Source organism: Electrona antarctica (genome assembly GCF_951216825.1).
Source record: "Electrona antarctica genome assembly, chromosome: 23".
Taxonomy (NCBI): domain Eukaryota; kingdom Metazoa; phylum Chordata; class Actinopteri; order Myctophiformes; family Myctophidae; genus Electrona; species Electrona antarctica.
In genome coordinates this window covers 38,545,325-38,565,227 of record NC_136804.1, presented here as the reverse complement: position 1 = coordinate 38,565,227, position 19,903 = coordinate 38,545,325, and the positions used below count along the sequence as shown (strand labels likewise).

Below are 19,903 nucleotides of genomic sequence, written 5' to 3'. Positions count from 1 at the left end.
AAGGCCCGCCAAAATACATTTTAGTCGACTAAATCACATGTAGATTTGGTCGACAAAAATCTTATGATATTTAGTCGACTAAAACTAGACTAAACACTAAAACATTCCAGGTGACTAAAATGTGACTGCTTTAGCAGACAGTTTGAGAGGGGGAGAGGTGGTGGAGTTAGCTGCTTTAGCAGACAGTTTGAGAGGAGGAGAGGTGGTGGAGTTAACTGCTCTAGCAGACAGTTTGAGAGGGGGGAGAGGTGGTGGAGTTAGTTGCTTTAGCAGACAGTTTGAGAGGGGGAGAGGTGGTGGAGTTAGTTGCTTTAGCAGACAGTTTGAGAGAGGGAGAGGTGGTGGAGTTAGCTGCTTTAGCAGACAGTTTGAGAGGGGGAGATGGGGTGGAGTTAGCTGCTTTAGCAGACAGTTTGAGAGGGGGAGAGGTGGTGGAGTTAGCTGCTTTAGCAGACAGTTTGAGAGGGGGAGAGGTGGTGGAGTTAGCTGCTTTAGCAGACAGTTTGAGAGGGGGGAGAGGTGGTGGAGTTAGTTGCTTTAGCAGACAGTTTGAGAGGGGGAGAGGTGGTGGAGTTAGCTGCTCTAGCAGACAGTTTGAGAGGGGGAGAGGTGGTGGAGTTAGTTGCTCTAGCAGACAGTTTGAGAGGAGGAGGAGAGGTGGTGGAGTTAGCTGCTTTAGCAGACAGTTTGAGAGGGGGGAGAGGGGGTGGAGTTAGCTGCTTTATAGCAGACAGTTTGAGAGGGGGAGAGATGGTGGAGTTAGTTGCTTTAGCAGACAGTTTGAGAGGGGGAGAGGTGGTGGAGTTAGCTGCTCTAGCACAGGGGTTCTCAACGTTTTTGGCCGGGGACCCCCGAAAATGCTTTGGCAACATCTCGGGACCCCCGCCCCGCCCCCTCCCGACCCCCAATATAAATTGACTGCTACAATAACCTTAATAATAGAGACAATACACCATAAATAAATACTGAAACCAGATATAATCATTAGGGAAGGTGTATGCATGTACTATGTGTACTATATGTAAACTCTTCATTTCCACTTTCCAGCCATTCAGTTGCATAAAAAGAAAAAAATCATTTCTTTTCTTTTTTTTGCGGGACCCCCCAAAATAATTTGGCGACCCCCCACGGGTTGAGAACCCCTGCTCTAGCAGACAGTTTTAGAGGAGAAGAAGTGGTGGAGTTAGCTGCTTTAGCAGACAGTTTGACATAGTTTAACATAAACATTACAGAGACTTTAGTTGTTACTGTACAATACTTTAAAACAGTTGTCATGTTGCACACATGCTTAAAATAGCTCTTATTTGCGCCGCCCTCGTTGAAAACAATGTATTTCCAACTCCAGCTTGTCTCAGTTCAGGCTGCATGAACAGCGCTCGGTTTCTGCCCCCTCAATGTCCTAACTTTTCTATTAGATGGCTCTGGTCGGCCCTAAAACATCACCATTACATTCTAAGTGGTCAGTAGAAGCCCTGTTCTATGTGGTCAGTATGCTGTTCCATTCTGTGGTCAGTATGCTGTTCCATTCTGTGGTCAGTATGCTGTTCCATTCTGTGGTCATTATGCTGTTCCATTCTGTGGTCAGTATGCTGTTCGGTGGAGCCGTCCTCTGGTCGGTTCTATTTCGGTCGTGAACTCGGGGCTTTTGCTTTCCTGTCGGACCGTCCGTCCGCGGGCCGCGGGGGACCCTTGCTTGTATTCTACGGGTTGTTGTTATTGCACTTTTGTGTCTGTGTGTTCACTGTAAATGTATGCCAGATGGACGCCCGCTCTGAGCGGGCACGCCACGCCACGGCACGCCACGCCACGGCACGCCACGCCACGCCACGCCACGCCACGCCACGCCACGGCACGGCACGGCACGCCACGCCACGGCACGTCACGCCACGGCACGCCACGCCACGGCACGTCACGCCACGGCACGTCACGCCACGGCACGTCACGCCACGGCACGGCACGTCACGCCACGGCACGTCAAGCCACGGCACGTCACGCCACGGCACGGCACGTCACGCCACGGCACGGCATGCCACGGCACGTCACGCCACGGCACGGCACGTCACGCCACGTCACGCCACGGCCTGCCACGCCACGCCACGTCACGGCCTGCCACGCCACGGCACGCCACGCCACGGCACGCCACGCCACGCCACGGCCCGCCACGCCACGCCACGGCACGCCACGCCACGCCACGCCACGCCACGCCACGTCACGCCACGCCACGCCACGGCACGCCACGGCACGCCACGTCACGCCACGGCACGGCACGTCACGTCACGCCACGGCACGTCACGCCACGCCACGCCACGCCACGGCCTGCCACGCCACGCCACGGCATGCCACGCCACGCCACGCCACGGTACGGCCTGCCACGCCACGGCACGGCACGGCACGCCACGCCACGCCACGCCACGGCACGCCACGCCACGCCACGCCACGGCACGCCACGCCACGTCACGGCACGCCACGGCACGGCACAGTTTAGTCAGTCTCTTAGAATAGTTTTCATTTAGTTTTAGTCGCATTTTAGTCACCTGGAATGCTTTAGTGTCGACTAAATATCATAAGATTTTAGTCGACGAAAATCTACAGTTGATTTAGTCGAACAAAATGTGTTTAGGTGGGCCTTGATGCCGTCGTAATAATGAACTTTCTTTTTCACTTGCTGAAAATAGCCGATCTACAAGCTCACAACGCGTTGCAGCACGACGCGTTGTGAGCTTGTAGATCGGCTATTTTCAGCATGCAACCAAGTGTAAAATGACTTATACTGGACCTCTTGTCCACTAGTCCCTTCATAACATTTTAGTCTAGTTTTTATTTGTTGACGAAATTGTCAGTACATTTAGTTTTAGTCGTCATAGCTTAGTTTTCATGTAGTTTCCGTCTAGTTTTCGTCAGTGGGAAAAAGGTAGCCGACGAACATTTTTCGTCTTAGTTTTAGTCGACGAAAACAACACTGGTTTGCTTCCGTCCATGATGGACAGGTCTGTGAGTCTGAGGCGTGTTTTGGACTGTTAACCCATTCTGGGCGGGAACCCCTTTTGGTGTTAGCATTATTTTATGCTTTAGCTATTGAAAAATAGCAGATCTACAAGCTCATAGCGCGCCACTCGGTGGCGCGCTATGAGCTTGTAGATCTGCTATTTTTAAAAAATCAAAGAACGACTGACATAGAAACATAGCTTTTTCAGGAAACTGTCAGGATGTAGAAGACATTTTTAGAATCTGATCTCAGGCCTAAATGGGTTAATTCACTGACTGACTGACTGACACTCTGAGAGTTAATTCACTGACTGACTGACTGACTGACTGACAACTCTGAGAGTTAATTCACTGACTGACTGACACTCTGAGAGTTAATTCACTGACTGACTGACACTCTGAGAGTTAATTCACTGACTGACTGACACTCTGAGAGTTAATTCACAGACTGACTGACACTCTGAGAGTTAATTCACTGACTGACTGACACTCTGAGAGTTAATTCACAGACTGACTGACACTCTGAGAGTTAATTCACTGACTGACTGACACTCTGAGAGTTAATTCACAGACTGACTGACACTCTGAGAGTTAATTCACTGACTGACTGACACTCTGAGAGTTAATTCACTGACTGACTGACACTCTGAGAGTTAATTCACTGACTGACTGACACTCTGAGAGTTAATTCACTGACTGACTGACTGACTGACACTCTGAGAGTTAATTCACTGACTGACTGACTGACACTCTGAGATAACTCTCAGAGTGTCAGTCAGTCAGTCAGTCAGACTGACTGACTGACTGACTGACTGACACTCAGAGTTAATTCACTGACTGACTGACTGACACTCTGAGAGTTAATTCACAGACTGACTGACTGACACTCTGAGAGTTAATTCACTGACTGACTGACTGACACTGAGAGTTAATTCACTGACTGACTGACTGACACTCTGAGAGTTAATTCACTGACTGACTGACTGACACTCAGAGTTAATTCACTGACTGACTGACGGACACTCTGAGAGTTAATTCACAGACTGACTGACGGACACTCTGAGAGTTAATTCACAGACTGACTGACACTCTGAGAGTTAATTCACTGACTGACACTCTGAAAGTTATCCCATTTTGACCTGAGATCAGATTCTAAAAATGTCTTCTACATCCTGACAGTTTTCTGAAAAAGCTATGTTTCTATGTCAGTGGTTCTTCGATTTAAAAAAAATAGCAGACCTACAAGCTCGTAGTGGTGCGCTATGACCTTGTAGATCTGCTATTTTTCAATAGCTAAAGCATAACATAATGCTAACACCAAAAAGGGTTCCCGCCCAGAATGGGTTAATTCACTGACTGACTGACGGACAATCTGAAAGTCTGAATGAAACCACCAGATTAGATTTGGGACGCTTGCTCTCACCATTTGGGTTGTAAAACCTCCAACTTAAAGTTTGTTTGTCTCATCACAAGTTCACGTTTAATCAATGTTGGATTGAAAGCGGCGTGTGGAATTATTTCTCTTAAAAGCTTCCATAGATGACATAAAAATGCTGTGAGTTTGAGTTAAGGTATTAACATAATATGAGTTAAGGTATTAACATAATATGAGTTAAGGTATTAACATAATATGAGTTAAGGTATTAACATAATATGAGTTAAGGTATTAACATAATATGAGTTAAGGTATTAACATAATATGAGTTAAGGTATTAACATAATATGAGTTAAGGTATTAACATAATATGAGTTAAGGTATTAACATAATATGAGTTAAGGTATTAACATAATATGAGTTAAGGTATTAACATAATATGAGTTAAGGTATTAACATAATATGAGTTGAGGTATTAACATAATATGAGTTAAGGTATTAACATAATATGAGTTGAGGTATTAACATAATATGAGTTGAGGTATTAACATAATATGAGTTAAGGTATTAACATAATATGAGTTGAGGTATTAACATAATATGAGTTAAGGTATTAACATAATATGAGTTGAGGTATTAACATAATATGAGTTAAGGTATTAACATAATATGAGTTGAGGTATTAACATAATATGAGTTAAGGTATTAACATAATATGAGTTAAGGTATTAACATAATATGAGTTAAGGTATTAACATAATATGAGTTGAGGTATTAACATAATATGAGTTGAGGTATTAACATAATATGAGTTGAGGTATTAACATAATATGAGTTAAGGTATTAACATATGAGTTAAGGTATTAACATAATATGAGTTGAGGTATTAACATAATATGAGTTAAGGTATTAACATAATATGAGTTAAGGTATTAACATAATATGAGTTGAGGTATTAACATAATATGAGTTAAGGTATTAACATAATATGAGTTAAGGTATTAACATAATATGAGTTAAGGTATTAACATAATATGAGTTGAGGTATTAACATAATATGAGTTAAGGTATTAACATAATATGAGTTAAGGTATTAACATAATATGAGTTAAGGTATTAACATAATATGAGTTAAGGTATTAACATAATATGAGTTAAGGTATTAACATAATATGAGTTAAGGTATTAACATAATATGAGTTAAGGTATTAACATAATATGAGTTAAGGTATTAACATAATATGAGTTAAGGTATTAACATAATATGAGTTAAGGTATTAACATAATATGAGTTAAGGTATTAACATAATATGAGTTAAGGTATTAACATATGAGTTAAGGTATTAACATATGAGTTAAGGTATTAACATAATTTGAGTTAAGGTATTAACATAATATGAGTTAAGGTATTAACATAATTTGAGTTAAGGTATTAACATAATATGAGTTAAGGTATTAACATAATATGGGACGCTGTTCTCTCTCTGTTGACCCTTTGAGACATGAGGACGATTCTACAAATGTCTTCTATGACAGTTCTCTGAAAAACTCCATGTTTCTATGTCAGTGGTTCTCAAACATTTCCATGTCAAGGACCCCCAAAAAGATATGTAATTGGCCGCCGACCCCCATCTGAAAATATGTTGTTCCAGGGACCCCCCCCCCCCCCCAGAAGATTTGAGTTAAAAACGTTTGCTCTGGAAGAATATACATTCATTTCAAAGATTTGCGCCACATTTTCAAGATTTTTCAAAAATAGCAGACCTACAAGCTCGTAGCACGGCAGTTGTAGTTCTGCTATTTTTCAACAGCTAAAGTATAACACAATGCTTAAAACACCAAAAGGGGTTCCCGCCCAGAATGGACTTAAAGTAGAGTGGAATTATTTCCCTTACAACAAGCTTCCACAAATTTAAATGACATAAAAACTGCAGTGAGTTTGAGACGAGTTAAGGTGAACATAATATGGGACACTGTTCTCTCTCTGTTACGAGTTAAGGTTCATGAAATCCTCTTCTTGCGCTGAATGAGGAAGAGATGATGACAACATGGTAACTTTAGTGTGTGTGTGCGTGCGTGCGTGCGTGCGTGCGTGCGTGCGTGCGTGCGTGTGCGCGTGTGCGTGCACAGCTTGATTGACATTTATACCACTTAAATGGTGTAAAAGATCAGTTTATCCAGATAAAAGGTAAATTGCCGATCACAGATAGGGTAAATGCTGATTACGGATCAGAGTGAATATTGGCCGATCACCGATCGCTGGCGGATTTATCGGAGCGTCTCACTTATGATTCTTGAGGACTATATTTCTAATCTATGTATTTGACGTATCGCCATGTGTTGTTCTTGAGGACTATTTCTAATCTATGTATTTGACGTATCGCCATGTGTTGTTCTTGAGGACTATTTCTAATCTATGTATTTGACGTATTGCCATGTGTTGTTCTTGAGGACTATTTCTAATCTATGTATTTGACGTATCGCCATGTGGTGTTCTTGAGGACTATATTTCTAATCTATGTATTTGATGTATCGCCATGTGTTGTTTTTGAGGACTATTTCTAATCTATGTATTTGATGTATCGCCATGTGGTGTTCTTGTTGTTCTATTTCTAATCTATGTATTTGATGTATCGCCATGTGTTGTTCTTGAGGACTATATTTCTAATCTATGTATTTGATGTATCGCCATGTGGTGTTCTTGTTGTTCTATTTCTAATCTATGTATTTGATGTATCGCCATGTGTTGTTGTTGTTGTTCTATTTCTAATCTATGTATTTGATGTATCGCCATGTGTTGTTCTTGCTTACTGTAAATCGCTCTGTATTAAGAGCGTCTGATAAAATGCCTAAATTGTATTAAATTGTAATTGCAACCATGCAATTAAGTGTGAATCTAGCCTTACACAGAACTAGATGGAGCCACCAGGAATAGTTCATTGATGACACTGACTTAGCTATCTTGTTTTGTATGGAATGTTATACATGTGGCCCATGCTTAACGTGCTATAGAATATTTCCATTGTGTAAAAACAAAAACGTAATTCCTCGTCTGAGAAGGCACAGACAGAGATCTTAATCCAGTTCATACTAGTTGCTGCTGTTGTCCGAAACGCACCACAATACGTCGTCTGTGTGTGTTTTTAAACTCCGGTTCTGTGTGGATAAATCATCGGCCGGGGTTATCAGCGTTTTTTCTCTCTGTCGAGCCAGTTTAATAGGATTGTTGTAAAGCCAGGGCTGCCAGGCTGGGGCAAGTCTGGACAAAGAAGCTCTGTCCCTGTCGCTTGTCATTGATAAAACTGGTTGTAACGTTAAAGGGACAGTTCACAGCTGTAAAAAACTGCAGTCACTCGATCTTAATGGTATTTGTAGTACGGTAGCATAATTTGAAATGTGCACCCCATTGCCAGAAAAATAATGAAGTCTGTGTTTGACCAGAGCCACGACATTGAGGGGGCAGAAACCCAGAGCCATCTAATAGAAGAGTTACGACATTGAGGGGGCAGAAACCCAGAGCCATCTAATAGAAGAGTTAGGACATTGAGGGGGCAGAAACCCAGAGCCATCTAATAGAAGAGTTACGACATTGAGGGGGCAGAAAACCGAGCGCTGTTCATGCAGCCTGAACTGAGACAGGCTGGAGTTGGAAATACATTGTTTTCAACGAGGGCGGCGCAAATAAGAGCTATTTTAAGCATGTGTGCAACATGACAACTGTTTTAAAAGTTTTGTACAGTAACAACTAAAGTCTCTTTAATGTTTACGTTGTACTATTACTACAAAACAATCTAAAATAAAAGGATTTAAGATCATTAAAGCTGGGCTGTTGCTTGAGTCCAATGCACTTCTGCCTACTTCCGGTCCAGGACTTGTCCCAGTTGGTTGTCCCCATGCTCAATAGAAGTCTATGTAGGAGAGCCTCCATTGGCCTGAAGCCCCATGAAGTGAACGCAGTTTGCGTAACTGTCTGTTTGTGTTTGTATTTTTACTGAAGTACATTATTTTAAACTTTAGCTATTGAAAAATAGCAGATCTACAAGCTCATAGCGTGGCACCGAGTGCCGCGCTACGAGCTTGTAGGTCTGCTATTTTTGAAAAATCGTGAAAATGTGTCACAAATTTGGAATATATATTCTTCAGAGCGAACGTTTTTAACTCAAATCTTTGCTTCTGGGGGGGTCCCTGGAACAACATATTTTCAGATGGGGGTCGGCGGCCAATGTCATATATATATTTCGGGTCCTTGACATGAATATGTTTGAGAACCACTGACACAGAAAACTGTCAGGATTTAGAAGACATTTTGTAGAATCGAGCTCAGGTTAAATGGGTTATGTCAGACCTGTGTTTGCCCAGGAGGCGGGCACTATGAGGTCGCGACCTCCGTGACTAATCACAGCAAGCCTCTTTCTTCCTCCCAGACTACTAGTGTGTGTTTACTGTTGATCTGTAGTCATGGCAACACTCACTCACCCAGTTCTTACGCAAGGTCTTCTATGGGCGCGCAGTGCTGCTCAACCTGGGGGTCGCGACCCCTCGGTGGGCGCGCTGTGCTGCTCAACCTGGGGGTCGCGACCCCTCGGTGGGGGCGCAGTGCTGCTCAACCTGGGGGTCGCGACCCCTCGGTGGGGGTGCAGTGCTTCTCAACCTGGGGGTCGCGACCCCTCCGTGGGGGGGGGTGTCTTCTATGGGCGCGCTGTGCTGCTCAACCTGGGGGTCGCGACCCCTCGGTGGGGGGGGTGTCTTCTATTGGCGCGCAGTGCTTCTCAACCTGGGGGTCGCGACCCCTCGGTGGGGGCGCAGTGCTCCTCAACCTGGGGGTCGCGACCCCTCGGTGGGGGTGCAGTGCTTCTCAACCTGGGGGTCGCGACCTCTCGGTGGGGGCGCAGTGCTTCTCAACCTGGGGGTCGCGACCCCTCGGTGGGGGGGGAGTGTCTATGGGCGCGCAGTGCTTCTCAACCTGGGGGTCGCGACCCCTTGGTGGGGGGTGGGGTGGTGTCTTCTATGGGCGCGCTGTGCTTCTCAACCTGGGGGTCGCGACCCCTTGGTGGGGGGTGGGGTGGTGTCTTCTATGGGCGCGCTGTGCTTCTCAACCTGGGGGTGGCGACCCCTCGGTGGGGGGGGAGTGTCTATGGGCGCGCAGTGCTTCTCAACCTGGGGGTCTTAACCCCTCGGTGGGTGGGGTGGTGTCTTCTATGGGTGCGCTGTGCTTCTCAACCTGGGGGTCGCGACCCCTCGGTTGGGGCCATAAACTGAATGGCTGGAAAATGGAAATTAAGAGTGTACATACACACTTTCCTTAATGATTAGATTTGGTTTCAGTATTTATTTATGATGTATTTTCTCTATTATTAAGGTTATTGTAGCGGCCAATTTGTATTGGGGGTGGGGACTGGGGAGGGGGGGGGTTGGTGGAGGTCGCAAAAGCATTTCACGTTGTGAGCTTGTAGATCGGCTATTTTGAGCACGCAACCAAGTGTAAAACGCCATCAAGGCTCATCAAAACACATTTTTGTCAACTAAATCAACTGCAGATTTAGTCGACTAAAATAGAAAAAAAAATTAGGTGACTAAAATATGACAAAAACTAAATGGAATTCTATTCAAAATACTATGATTTTAAAACTTTACTCAATGGAATTCTTGACTTTATATATTGACATTAACAATGTGTGTGTGTGTGTGTGTTTGTTTGTGTGTGTTTCCCAGGTGACGGTGAGCGCCCCCTAGTGATCTCGTCTCGAACCCTGCGCCCTCGGAGGAGACCCATGCTGATAAATGCCAGGCTTCGCCACACCCTCTGCCGTCTGCACACACACCGATGCCTGCCTGCCCGCGGGCCGCCTCTGATCTCTGAACATACCCACATTTCACCCTCTGGTACGTAGGCTACCCTGGTTCTTCCCGGTTCACGGAAGTAATTTCTCTATGGAGAATAACATGGGCTCGTTTCATATAAGCGTTGTGGTCCAAAAATAAACAAGCTGTCTCGGCGTTATTGTCGGGGAGGTGGGGTTCAGTGTCTTGCCCAAGGACACTTCGACATGTAGACAGGAGGAGCCGGGATTCGAACCGCCGACCCATGGATCATTGGACGACCTGCTCTACCTTTTGAGCCACAGTCGCCCCAACTCTGTGTCGTTATATTGTCAGGGAGGTGTCTCTGTATCGTTATATTGTCAGGGAGGTGTCTCTGTGTCGTTATATTGTCAGGGAGGTGTCTCTGTATCGTTATATTGTCAGGGAGGTGTCTCTGTATCGTTATATTGTCGGGGAGGTGTCTCTGTATCGTTATATTGTCAGGGAGGTGTCTCTGTATCGTTATATTGTCAGGGAGGTGTCTCTGTATCGTTATATTGTCAGGGAGGTGTCTCTGTATCGTTATATTGTCAGGGAGGTGTCTGTGTCGTTATATTGTCAGGGAGGTGTCTCTGTGTCGTTATATTGTCAGGGAGTTGTCTCTGTATCGTTATATTGTCAGGGTGGTGTCTCTGTATCGTTATATTGTCAGGGAGGTGTCTCTGTGTCGTTATATTGTCAGGGAGGTGTCTCTGACTCTCTGTATCGTTATATTGTCATGGAGGTGTCTCTGTGTCGTTATATTGTCAGGGAGGTGTCTCTGTATCGTTATATTGTCAGGGAGGTGTCTCTGTATCGTTATACTGTCAGGGAGGTGTCTCTGTATCGTTATATTGTCAGGGAGGTGTCTCTGTATCGTTATATTGTCAGGGAGGTGTCTCTGTATCGTTATATTGTCAGGGAGGTGTCTCTGTATCGTTATATTGTCAGGGAGGTGTCTCTGTATCGTTATATTGTCAGGGAGGTGTCTCTGTATCGTTATATTGTCAAGGAGGTGTCTCTGTGTCGTTATATTGTCAGGGAGGTGTCTCTGTGTCGTTATATTGTCAGGGAGGTGTCTCTGTGTCGTTATATTGTCAGGGAGTTGTCTCTGTATCGTTATATTGTCAGGGTGGTGTCTCTGTATCGTTATATTGTCAGGGAGGTGTCTCTGTGTCGTTATATTGTCAGGGAGGTGTCTCTGTATCGTTATATTGTCATGGAGGTGTCTCTGTGTCGTTATATTGTCAGGGAGGTGTCTCTGTGTCGTTATATTGTCAGGGAGGTGTCTCTGTATCGTTATACTGTCAGGGAGGTGTCTCTGTATCGTTATATTGTCAGGGAGGTGTCTCTGTATCGTTATATTGTCAGGGAGGTGTCTCTGTATCGTTATATTGTCAGGGAGGTGTCTCTGTATCGTTATATTGTCAAGGAGGTGTCTCTGTATCGTTATATTGTCAGGGAGGTGTCTCTGTATCGTTATATTGTCAGGGAGGTGTCTCTGTATCGTTATATTGTCAGGGAGGTGTCTCTGTATCGTTTGCGACAGTCAGTCACTCATATATGATACAGTCTGTTTCTAGTGAAAATGTAACTAATTCAGTAGCAGTAACAATAGCGTTTTCTCTCAGTCAGTTGATTCTTCATATCCATATGAGTGAAGCGGCCTGGATGACATGTTTATTTTTCAAACACAGTTCTTATATGAGGCGATCTAAGATCCCCCCTATGGGGATTACAATGCAAATAAAAAGTACATGAACCCGTGGACTTATAGCGCCCTCTACCGATATTGACAGACTTTGGTGCTCTATAGCAAGGGGCCGGTTGATAAAATACAACATTAATACTTAATAACTTTATTTCCGTATAATGTGTAACGACTTAATGCAATGTGCATTCTGGCTTGGCCTTCCATTTCTGTTCTGTCAATGACACCATTTGTAATCAAAGTAGCCTAATTTGCTACATTTACTCTTTTGAATAATTCTGGTAATGTGTAATAGTCTAAGTCTGTCTGTAAGGAAACACAACGAAAATTGGCTTCTTTAACAGTTCTGCTGCGTAACCTGCGTTCTCCGCTATTTAATCCATGTGTCGGTGCTGCGTCAATACGCTAAACCCGCCATTTGTTTAATTCGCCGTTTTTTAATAATTAACCCATTTTGACCTGAGATCAGATTCTATAAATGTCTTCTACATCCTGACAGTTTTCTGAAAAAGCTATGTTTCTATGTCAGTCGTTCTTCGATTTTTCAAAAATAGCAGACCTACAAGCTCGTAGCGCGCCACTCGGTGGCGCGCTAGGGCTGCCATGCTCTGGGCTGCTAGGGCTTCTGGGAAAATGAGTTCAATGCTAGTGAAAGGGGTGGGTTTGTTTGGACTACAACATGCTGTGGAGGCTGTGTTCGTCTCGCATCGTAATGACGGCATGTTTTTCTCTTCAACAACAAACCATGGGACTTTTTTTCTGCCGGATTTTCGTGAATCAAAGCTGCAAATAATCCCCCCTCTCCCCCCCCAGGGCTGAGCCCCGCGTCCCGGCGGCCCCCCCCACCGTCACCATGTTCTGGAAGTTCGACCTCCACACCACGTCCCACATCGACCAGCTGCTGGACCGAGAGGACGTGACGCTGCGGGAGCTGATGGAGGAGGACGACGTGCTGCAGGAGTGCAAGGCCCAGAACCGCCGCCTGCTGCTCTTCCTGTCCCAGGAGCAGTGCATGGCGGAGCTGGTGGGGCTGATCACCACGGAGCCTGACCTGGGCCTGGAGGAGAGGAGCCGCTTCAGGTGAGTCACTGTGAGGAGGAGCCTGACCTGGGCCTGGAGGAGAGGAGCCGCTTCAGGTGAGTCACTGTGGCGGAGCCTGACCTGGGCCTGGAGGAGAGGAGCCGCTTCAGGTGAGTCACTATGAGGAGGAGCCTGACCTGGGCCTGGAGGAGAGGAGCCGCTTCAGGTGAGTCACTGAGGAGGAGCCTGACCTGGGCCTGGAGGAGAGGAGCCGCTTCAGGTGAGTCACTGTGGCGGAGGAGCCTGACCTGGGCCTGGAGGAGAGGAGCCGCTTCAGGTGAGTCACCACGGAGCCTGACCTGGGCCTGGAGGAGAGGAGCCTGACCTGGGCCTGGAGGAGAGGAGCCTGACCTGGGCCTGGAGGAGAGGAGCCGCTTCAGGTGAGTCACCACGGAGCCTGACCTGGGCCTGGAGGAGAGGAGCCTGACCTGGGCCTGGAGGAGAGGAGCCGCTTCAGGTGAGTCACCACGGAGCCTGACCTGGGCCTGGAGGAGAGGAGCCGCTTCAGGTGAGTCACTGTGGAGGAGCCTGACCTGGGCCTGGAGGAGAGGAGCCTGACCTGGGCCTGGAGGAGAGGAGCCTGACCTGGGCCTGGAGGAGAGGAGCCGCTTCAGGTGAGTCACTGTGGAGGAGCCTGACCTGGGCCTGGAGGAGAGGAGCCTGACCTGGGCCTGGAGGAGAGGAGCCTGACCTGGGCCTGGAGGAGAGGAGCCGCTTCAGGTGAGTCACTGTGGAGGAGCCTGACCTGGGCCTGGAGGAGAGGAGCCGCTTCAGGTGAGTCACTGTGAGGAGGAGCCTGACCTGGGCCTGGAGGAGAGGAGCCGCTTCAGGTGAGTCACTGAGGAGGAGCCTGACCTGGGCCTGGAGGAGAGGAGCCGCTTCAGGTGAGTCACCACGGAGCCTGACCTGGGCCTGGAGGAGAGGAGCCGCTTCAGGTGAGTCACTGAGGAGGAGCCTGACCTGGGCCTGGAGGAGAGGAGCCGCTTCAGGTGAGTCACCACGGAGCCTGACCTGGGCCTGGAGGAGAGGAGCCTGACCTGGGCCTGGAGGAGAGGAGCCGCTTCAGGTGAGTCACTGAGGAGGAGCCTGACCTGGGCCTGGAGGAGAGGAGCCGCTTCAGGTGAGTCACTGAGGAGGAGCCTGATGTAGGCCTGGAGGAGAGGAGCTGCTTCAGGAGAGTCACTGTGAGGAGGAGCCTTTTCCACTGACAAAAACTAAATGAAAACTAAGCTATGATGACTAAAACTAAGACTAAATATACTGACAATTTCGTCAACAAATAAAAACTAGACTAAAATGTTAGGAAGGGACTAGTGGACAAGAGATCCACTATAAGTCATTTTACATGCTGAACATAGACGATCTTGTAGATCGGCTATTCTCAGCAAGTGTAAAATCAGTCATTACGACGGCATCGCGGCCCGCCAAGATACATCTTAGTCGACTTCTCAACTGTAGATTTAGTCGACTAAAATCTTATATTTAGTTGACTAAAACTAGACTAACACTAAAACATTCCAGGTGACTAAAATGTGACTAAAAACTAAATGAAAACTATTCAAGAGACTAAATGACTGAACTAAAATCACAATTTGCTGCCAAAAACAACACTGATTCGATGTATAAAGGGCCTTGCCAACGGGGAGCAAGGAACGCAGGCGTTGTTGCCTGGATCAACGACAGGTCTGCTACAGGTCTGGATCAACACAGGTCTGCTACAGGTCTGGATCAACGACAGGTCTGCTACAGGTCTGGATCAACGACAGGTCTGCTACAGGTCTGGATCAACACAGGTCTGCTACAGGTCTGGATCAACGACAGGTCTGCTACAGGTCTGGATCAACGACAGGTCTGCTACAGGTCTGGATCAACGACAGGTCTGCTACAGGTCTGGATCAACGACAGGTCTGCTACAGGTCTGGATCAACGACAGGTCTGCTACAGGTCTGGATCAACGACGGGTCTGCTACAGGTCTGGATCAACGACAGGTCTGCTACAGGTCTGGATCAACGACAGGTCTACTACAGGTCTGGATCAACGACAGGTCTGCTCCAGGTCTGGATCAACGACAGGTCTGCTACAGGTCTGGATCAACGACAGGTCTACTACAGGTCTGGATCAACGACAGGTCTGCTACAGGTCTGGATCAACGACAGGTCTGCTCCAGGTCTGGATCAACGACAGGTCTGCTACAGGCCTGGATCAACGACAGGTCTGCTACAGGTCTGGATCAACGACAGGTCTGCTACAGGTCTGCTACAGGTCTGGATCAACGACAGGTCTGCTCCAGGTCTGGATCAACGACAGGTCTGCTACAGGCCTGGATCAACGACAGGTCTGCTACAGGTCTGGATCAACGACAGGTCTGCTACAGGTCTGGATCAACGACAGGTCTGCTACAGGTCTGGATCAACGACAGGTCTGCTACAGGTCTGGATCAACGACAGGTCTGCTACAGGTCTGGATCAACGACAGGTCTGCTACAGGTCTGGATCAACGACAGGTCTGCTACAGGTCTGGATCAACGACAGGTCTGCTACAGGTCTGCTCAAGAGGGGCGCGACAACGCAAGTGGGCGTGTGCACGTAACGAGCACGCGCGCAACAAATTCACGGGACCGCGCTCACGTAAATACACCTGCGTTGTCGCACCGTGGCTGCTCCCCAGTGCTCGGTGCAAAAACGCAGGTCTCGTTGAAAATGAACTATAGGCGTGTTTGCCGTGTTATATCGCTTTACTATGAAAAGGTCCTTAATGTGTAAACATCCTCAGGTTCCCCAACATCGCCTGTGAGCTCCTGACGTCGGACGTCAGCATCATCAACGACAAGCTGGTGGGCGACGAATCCCTGCTGGAGATGCTCTATCACTTCCTGGAACAGGAGCCGCCCCTCAACCCCCTATTGGCCAGCTTCTTCAGCAAGACCATTGGCAACCTCATCGCCAGGAAGACGGAACAGGTAAAAGCAGGAAGGAACTCGCGCGGACGGAGTGGTTTTTGAGTGGTGCAACCACTCCCTTACGGAGCTATGTGTGTGGCTGGGTAGCTGGGTGTCTGGGTGGGTATGAGCACGAAAACAGCATGGTTGTTTTTCACCACCTGTGCGCAACCTAACGCACACACAAACACACACGCACATATTAACTGTATATATGGTGATTTCAGGTGTGCCAGTACAGTACAGTACAGTACAGTACAGTAGAGTAGAGGGACCCCCACACGGTAACTCTGTCATTTATCAACCATTTCGGACGCGGGGCGGCTCGCCGGAACCAGGCCGGCACCCTGGGTGCGTTGCGTGGCACTCGGTGCCGTGCTATGAGCTTGTAGATCGGCTATTTTTCAATAACTAAAGTATAACATAATGCTTAAAACACCAAAAGGGGTTCCCGTCCATGTAAGTTGTGTGACATATTTTGGCATGCTCGGGTAAGTGAGCGAGTGGAGGAGATTTTGCGTATTGTAATTTGTCTTCCATGTATTGAATGATGACTTCCTGTGATCAGGTGATCTCGTTCCTGAGGAGGAAGGAAGGCTTCATCGGTCTGGTGCTGAAACACATCGACGCCTCGGCCATGATGGACCTGCTGCTTCGCCTCATCAGCTGTGTGGAGCCTGCCCCCTTGAGGCAGGAGGTCCTCAACGTAAGTCATCAGCTGTGTGGAGCCTGCCCCCTTGAGGCAGGAGGTCCTCAACGTAAGTCATCAGCTGTGTGGAGCCTGCCCCCTTGAGGCAGGAGGTCCTCAACGTAAGTCATCAGCTGTGTGGAGCCTGCCCCCTTGAGGCAGGAGGTCCTCAACGTAAGCCAGCTGCGTTCACTTCCACGTTTAAGTCGCCCTTGGTCGACGGAATCGACGCTGCATACGGCAGCGCTAGTCTTTGACGGGTGTGGCCCTTAACCCATTTAGACCTGAGGACGATTCTAAAAAAAATGGCTTCTAAGTCCTGACAGTTTTCTGAAAAACCCATGTTTCTATGTCAGTCGTTCTCAAACATTTTCATGTCAAGGACCCGAAAGATTGTAATGTATATAATATATACAATTATATGTAATTGGCCGCCGACCCCCATCTGAAAATATGTTGTTCCTGGGACCACCACCCCAGAGTCAAAAACGTTCGCTCTGAAAGAATATATATTCAAAGATTTTCACCACATTTTCAAGATCTTTAAAAAATAGCAGAGAGTGCCGCGCTACGAGCTTGTAGATCTGCTATTGTTCAATAGCTAAAGTATAACATAATGCTTTAAAACACCAAAAGGGGTTCCCGTTCAGAATGGGTCAATGACCTTGTGTTGTTCTCCTCCTCAGTGGTTGAACGAGGAGAAGTTGATCCAGAGACTCAAAGAGCTCATCCACACAGGCAGAGATGAAGAGGTGAGTCAATGATTCAATGATTCAAAGAGCTGTTCATCCACACAGGCAGAGATGAAGAGGTGAGTCAATGATTCATGATTCAATGCAGAGCCATCTAATAGAAGAGTTAGGACATTGAGGGGGCAGAAACCGAGCGCTGTTCATGCAGCCTGAACTGAGACAAGCTGGAGTTGGAAATATATTGTTTTCAACGAGGGCGGCGCAAATAAGAGCTATTTTAAGCATGTGTGCAACATGACAACTGTTTTAAAGTATTGTACAGTAACAACTAAAGTCTCTGTAATGTTTGTTGTACTATTACTACAAAACAAATAAATGGATTTAAGATCATTAAAGGGTAAGACCTTAGGTTTGGGTTGTGTAGTTACCTTGCCATGATGTAACTCCAAATCTGGACAAGAAATAAACAAATAATTGCTCCAGTGATTAGAAATTGATAATCCAAAATATGCCCCTCACAGACTTACATTGTACACTGAAGCAGCTCTCTCTTTTAGAGTAGAGGGGCATATTTTGAATTATCAATTTCTAATCACTGGAACATTTTTTTTAAATGTCTTGTCCACATTTGGAGTTACATCATGGCAAGGTAACGCAACCCAAACCTCAAAAAAGTGGTCTTGTTGCCTAGTGGGTCCAATGCACTTCTGCCTACTTCCAGTCCAGAACTTGTCCCAGTTGGTTGTCCCCACGCTCAATACGCAGTCTATGTAGGAGAGCCTCCATTGGACTGAAGCCCCATGAAGTGACCAATAGAAGTCTATGTAGGAGAGCCTCCATTGGACTGAAGCCCCATGAAGTGACCAATAGAAGTCTATGTAGGAGAGCCTCCATTGGACTGAAGCCCCATGAAGTGACCAATAGAAGTCTATGTAGGAGAGCCTCCATTGGACTGAAGCCCCATGAAGTGACCAATAGAAGTCTATGTAGGAGAGCCTCCATTGGACTGAAGCCCCATGAAGTGACCAATAGAAGTCTATGTAGGAGAGCCTCCATTGGACTGAAGCCCCATGAAGTGACCAATAGAAGTCTATGTAGGAGAGCCTCCGTTGGACTGAAGCCCCATGAAGTGACCAATAGAAGTCTATGTAGGAGAGCCTCCATTGGACTGAAGCCCCATGAAGTGACCAATAGAAGTCTATGTAGGAGAGCCTCCATTGGACTGAAGCCCCATGAAGTGACCAATAGAAGTCTATGTAGGAGAGCCTCCATTGGACTGAAGCCCCATGAAGTGACCAATAGAAGTCTATGTAGGAGAGCCTCCATTGGACTGAAGCCCCATGAAGTGAACACAGTTTCCGTAACTCTGTCTTACTCTGTGGCTCTGATTCAAGTCACTGTTCTTTTCCAAACACTAGCCAGTTGAGCAAAGCTTATCAGCTGCCTGGAGAGGCAGCTGATTTAAAGAAGCAGAATGAATTACTAGGGGGAATGAATGAGGGGAACTATATAGAATAACCTTCTGCCTTCCGTGCCTCAACGAGCTATGGCTTACGCTGGATTAAACTGATTCTTTTAATCTGTATGATCCACAGCTGTGCACATTTTACCATGTTTTACTATGTTTTTTATTGCTATGTTTTGTGTCTTTGATTAGTTTTTTGATGTATTAATGCTGTAAAGTGCACAGAGACCCCCTGGGGTGATTTTGTACTATAAATAAACTGAAACTGAACTTAATGTTGCTTTCAGAGACAATCAAACGCCTCCCAGACGCTTTGTGACATCATCCGCCTTAGTCGAGACCAGGCCAATCAGATGCAGGAGAACATGGAGGCGGACCCACTATTGACCGTGTTAGAATCGTAAGTGGAGAGGTGTGTGTGTGTGTGTGTGTGTGTGTGTGTGTGTGTGTCTGTCTCAATGTAAAGCGCCTTGGATAAACCATTTGCCAAACATATACATGTCAATGGATCAGCTGAGTGCTTCTCTTGTAACAGCGGTGGCGGTGGCCGAACGGATTGCTGATACCGGAAGGTCGCGAGTTCGAATCAGCGGTCCGACGCGTTAAAATTACCACCGCTGAAGTGCCCTTGAACAAGGCATTGAACCACTACGATGAAATGTTCTATGAGCAGGGCCTGGCTGGAAACAAGTTCTTGAGCTTAGCCCAGATACCCTGGGTAAATATAGTAATCATCAACCAGGGGTCAGATGTGTGAGCCTTGTCCGTGGAAAGAAAAAACAATATATTTGTATTATTATTATAATGTTCTTATTTTGATCATGAGACCCAATTACTGAATGTCAGTCTCTTCTCTTCAGGATATGAACGACACTGATATACTGATATACACTGATATACTGCAACACTATCCTACTATAAATGTACTGTGTCTGTCTGCGTGTCTGTCTGCGTGTCTGTCTGTGTGCATACAACGGAAGCTCCGTTGCTCCAGACTGTACGACGGAAGCATTTATATTTTACTCGTGATCAGAGCTTCCGTTGCTCCAGACTGTACGACGGAAGCATTTATATTTTACTCATGATCAGAGCTTCCGTTGCTCCAGACTGTATGACGGAAGCATTTA

General features: G+C 46.6%; 1 protein-coding gene and 1 long non-coding RNA gene across 8 annotated transcripts in view; one reads left to right on the top strand and one right to left on the bottom strand.

Annotated features, from left to right (window-relative positions):
• The window catches only part of LOC306916647, a 571,903-nt gene that overhangs the window by 303,577 nt on the left and 248,423 nt on the right, over positions 1 to 19,903 (bottom strand). The window lies entirely within an intron of this gene.
• Positions 1 to 19,903, top strand: part of LOC306916473 (serine/threonine-protein phosphatase 6 regulatory subunit 2-like) — a 49,257-nt gene that overhangs the window by 2,523 nt on the left and 26,831 nt on the right. For 5 of the 7 annotated variants that reach the window (XM_079494356.1, XM_079494355.1, XM_079494354.1 and 2 more), the window contains exons 2-7: positions 10,073 to 10,243; positions 12,726 to 12,992; positions 15,766 to 15,952; positions 16,500 to 16,637; positions 17,306 to 17,371; positions 19,064 to 19,176. In XM_079494356.1, the coding sequence (XP_079350482.1) occupies positions 12,766 to 12,992; positions 15,766 to 15,952; positions 16,500 to 16,637; positions 17,306 to 17,371; positions 19,064 to 19,176 (731 nt within the window). In that variant the 5' untranslated portion in view covers positions 10,073 to 10,243; positions 12,726 to 12,765. Of the gene's footprint in view, positions 1 to 10,072; positions 10,244 to 12,725; positions 12,993 to 13,887; positions 13,928 to 14,083; positions 14,113 to 15,765; positions 15,953 to 16,499; positions 16,638 to 17,305; positions 17,372 to 19,063; positions 19,177 to 19,903 lie in introns of those variants that run through there. The other 2 variants (XM_079494359.1, XM_079494358.1) reach the window with 2 other exon arrangements.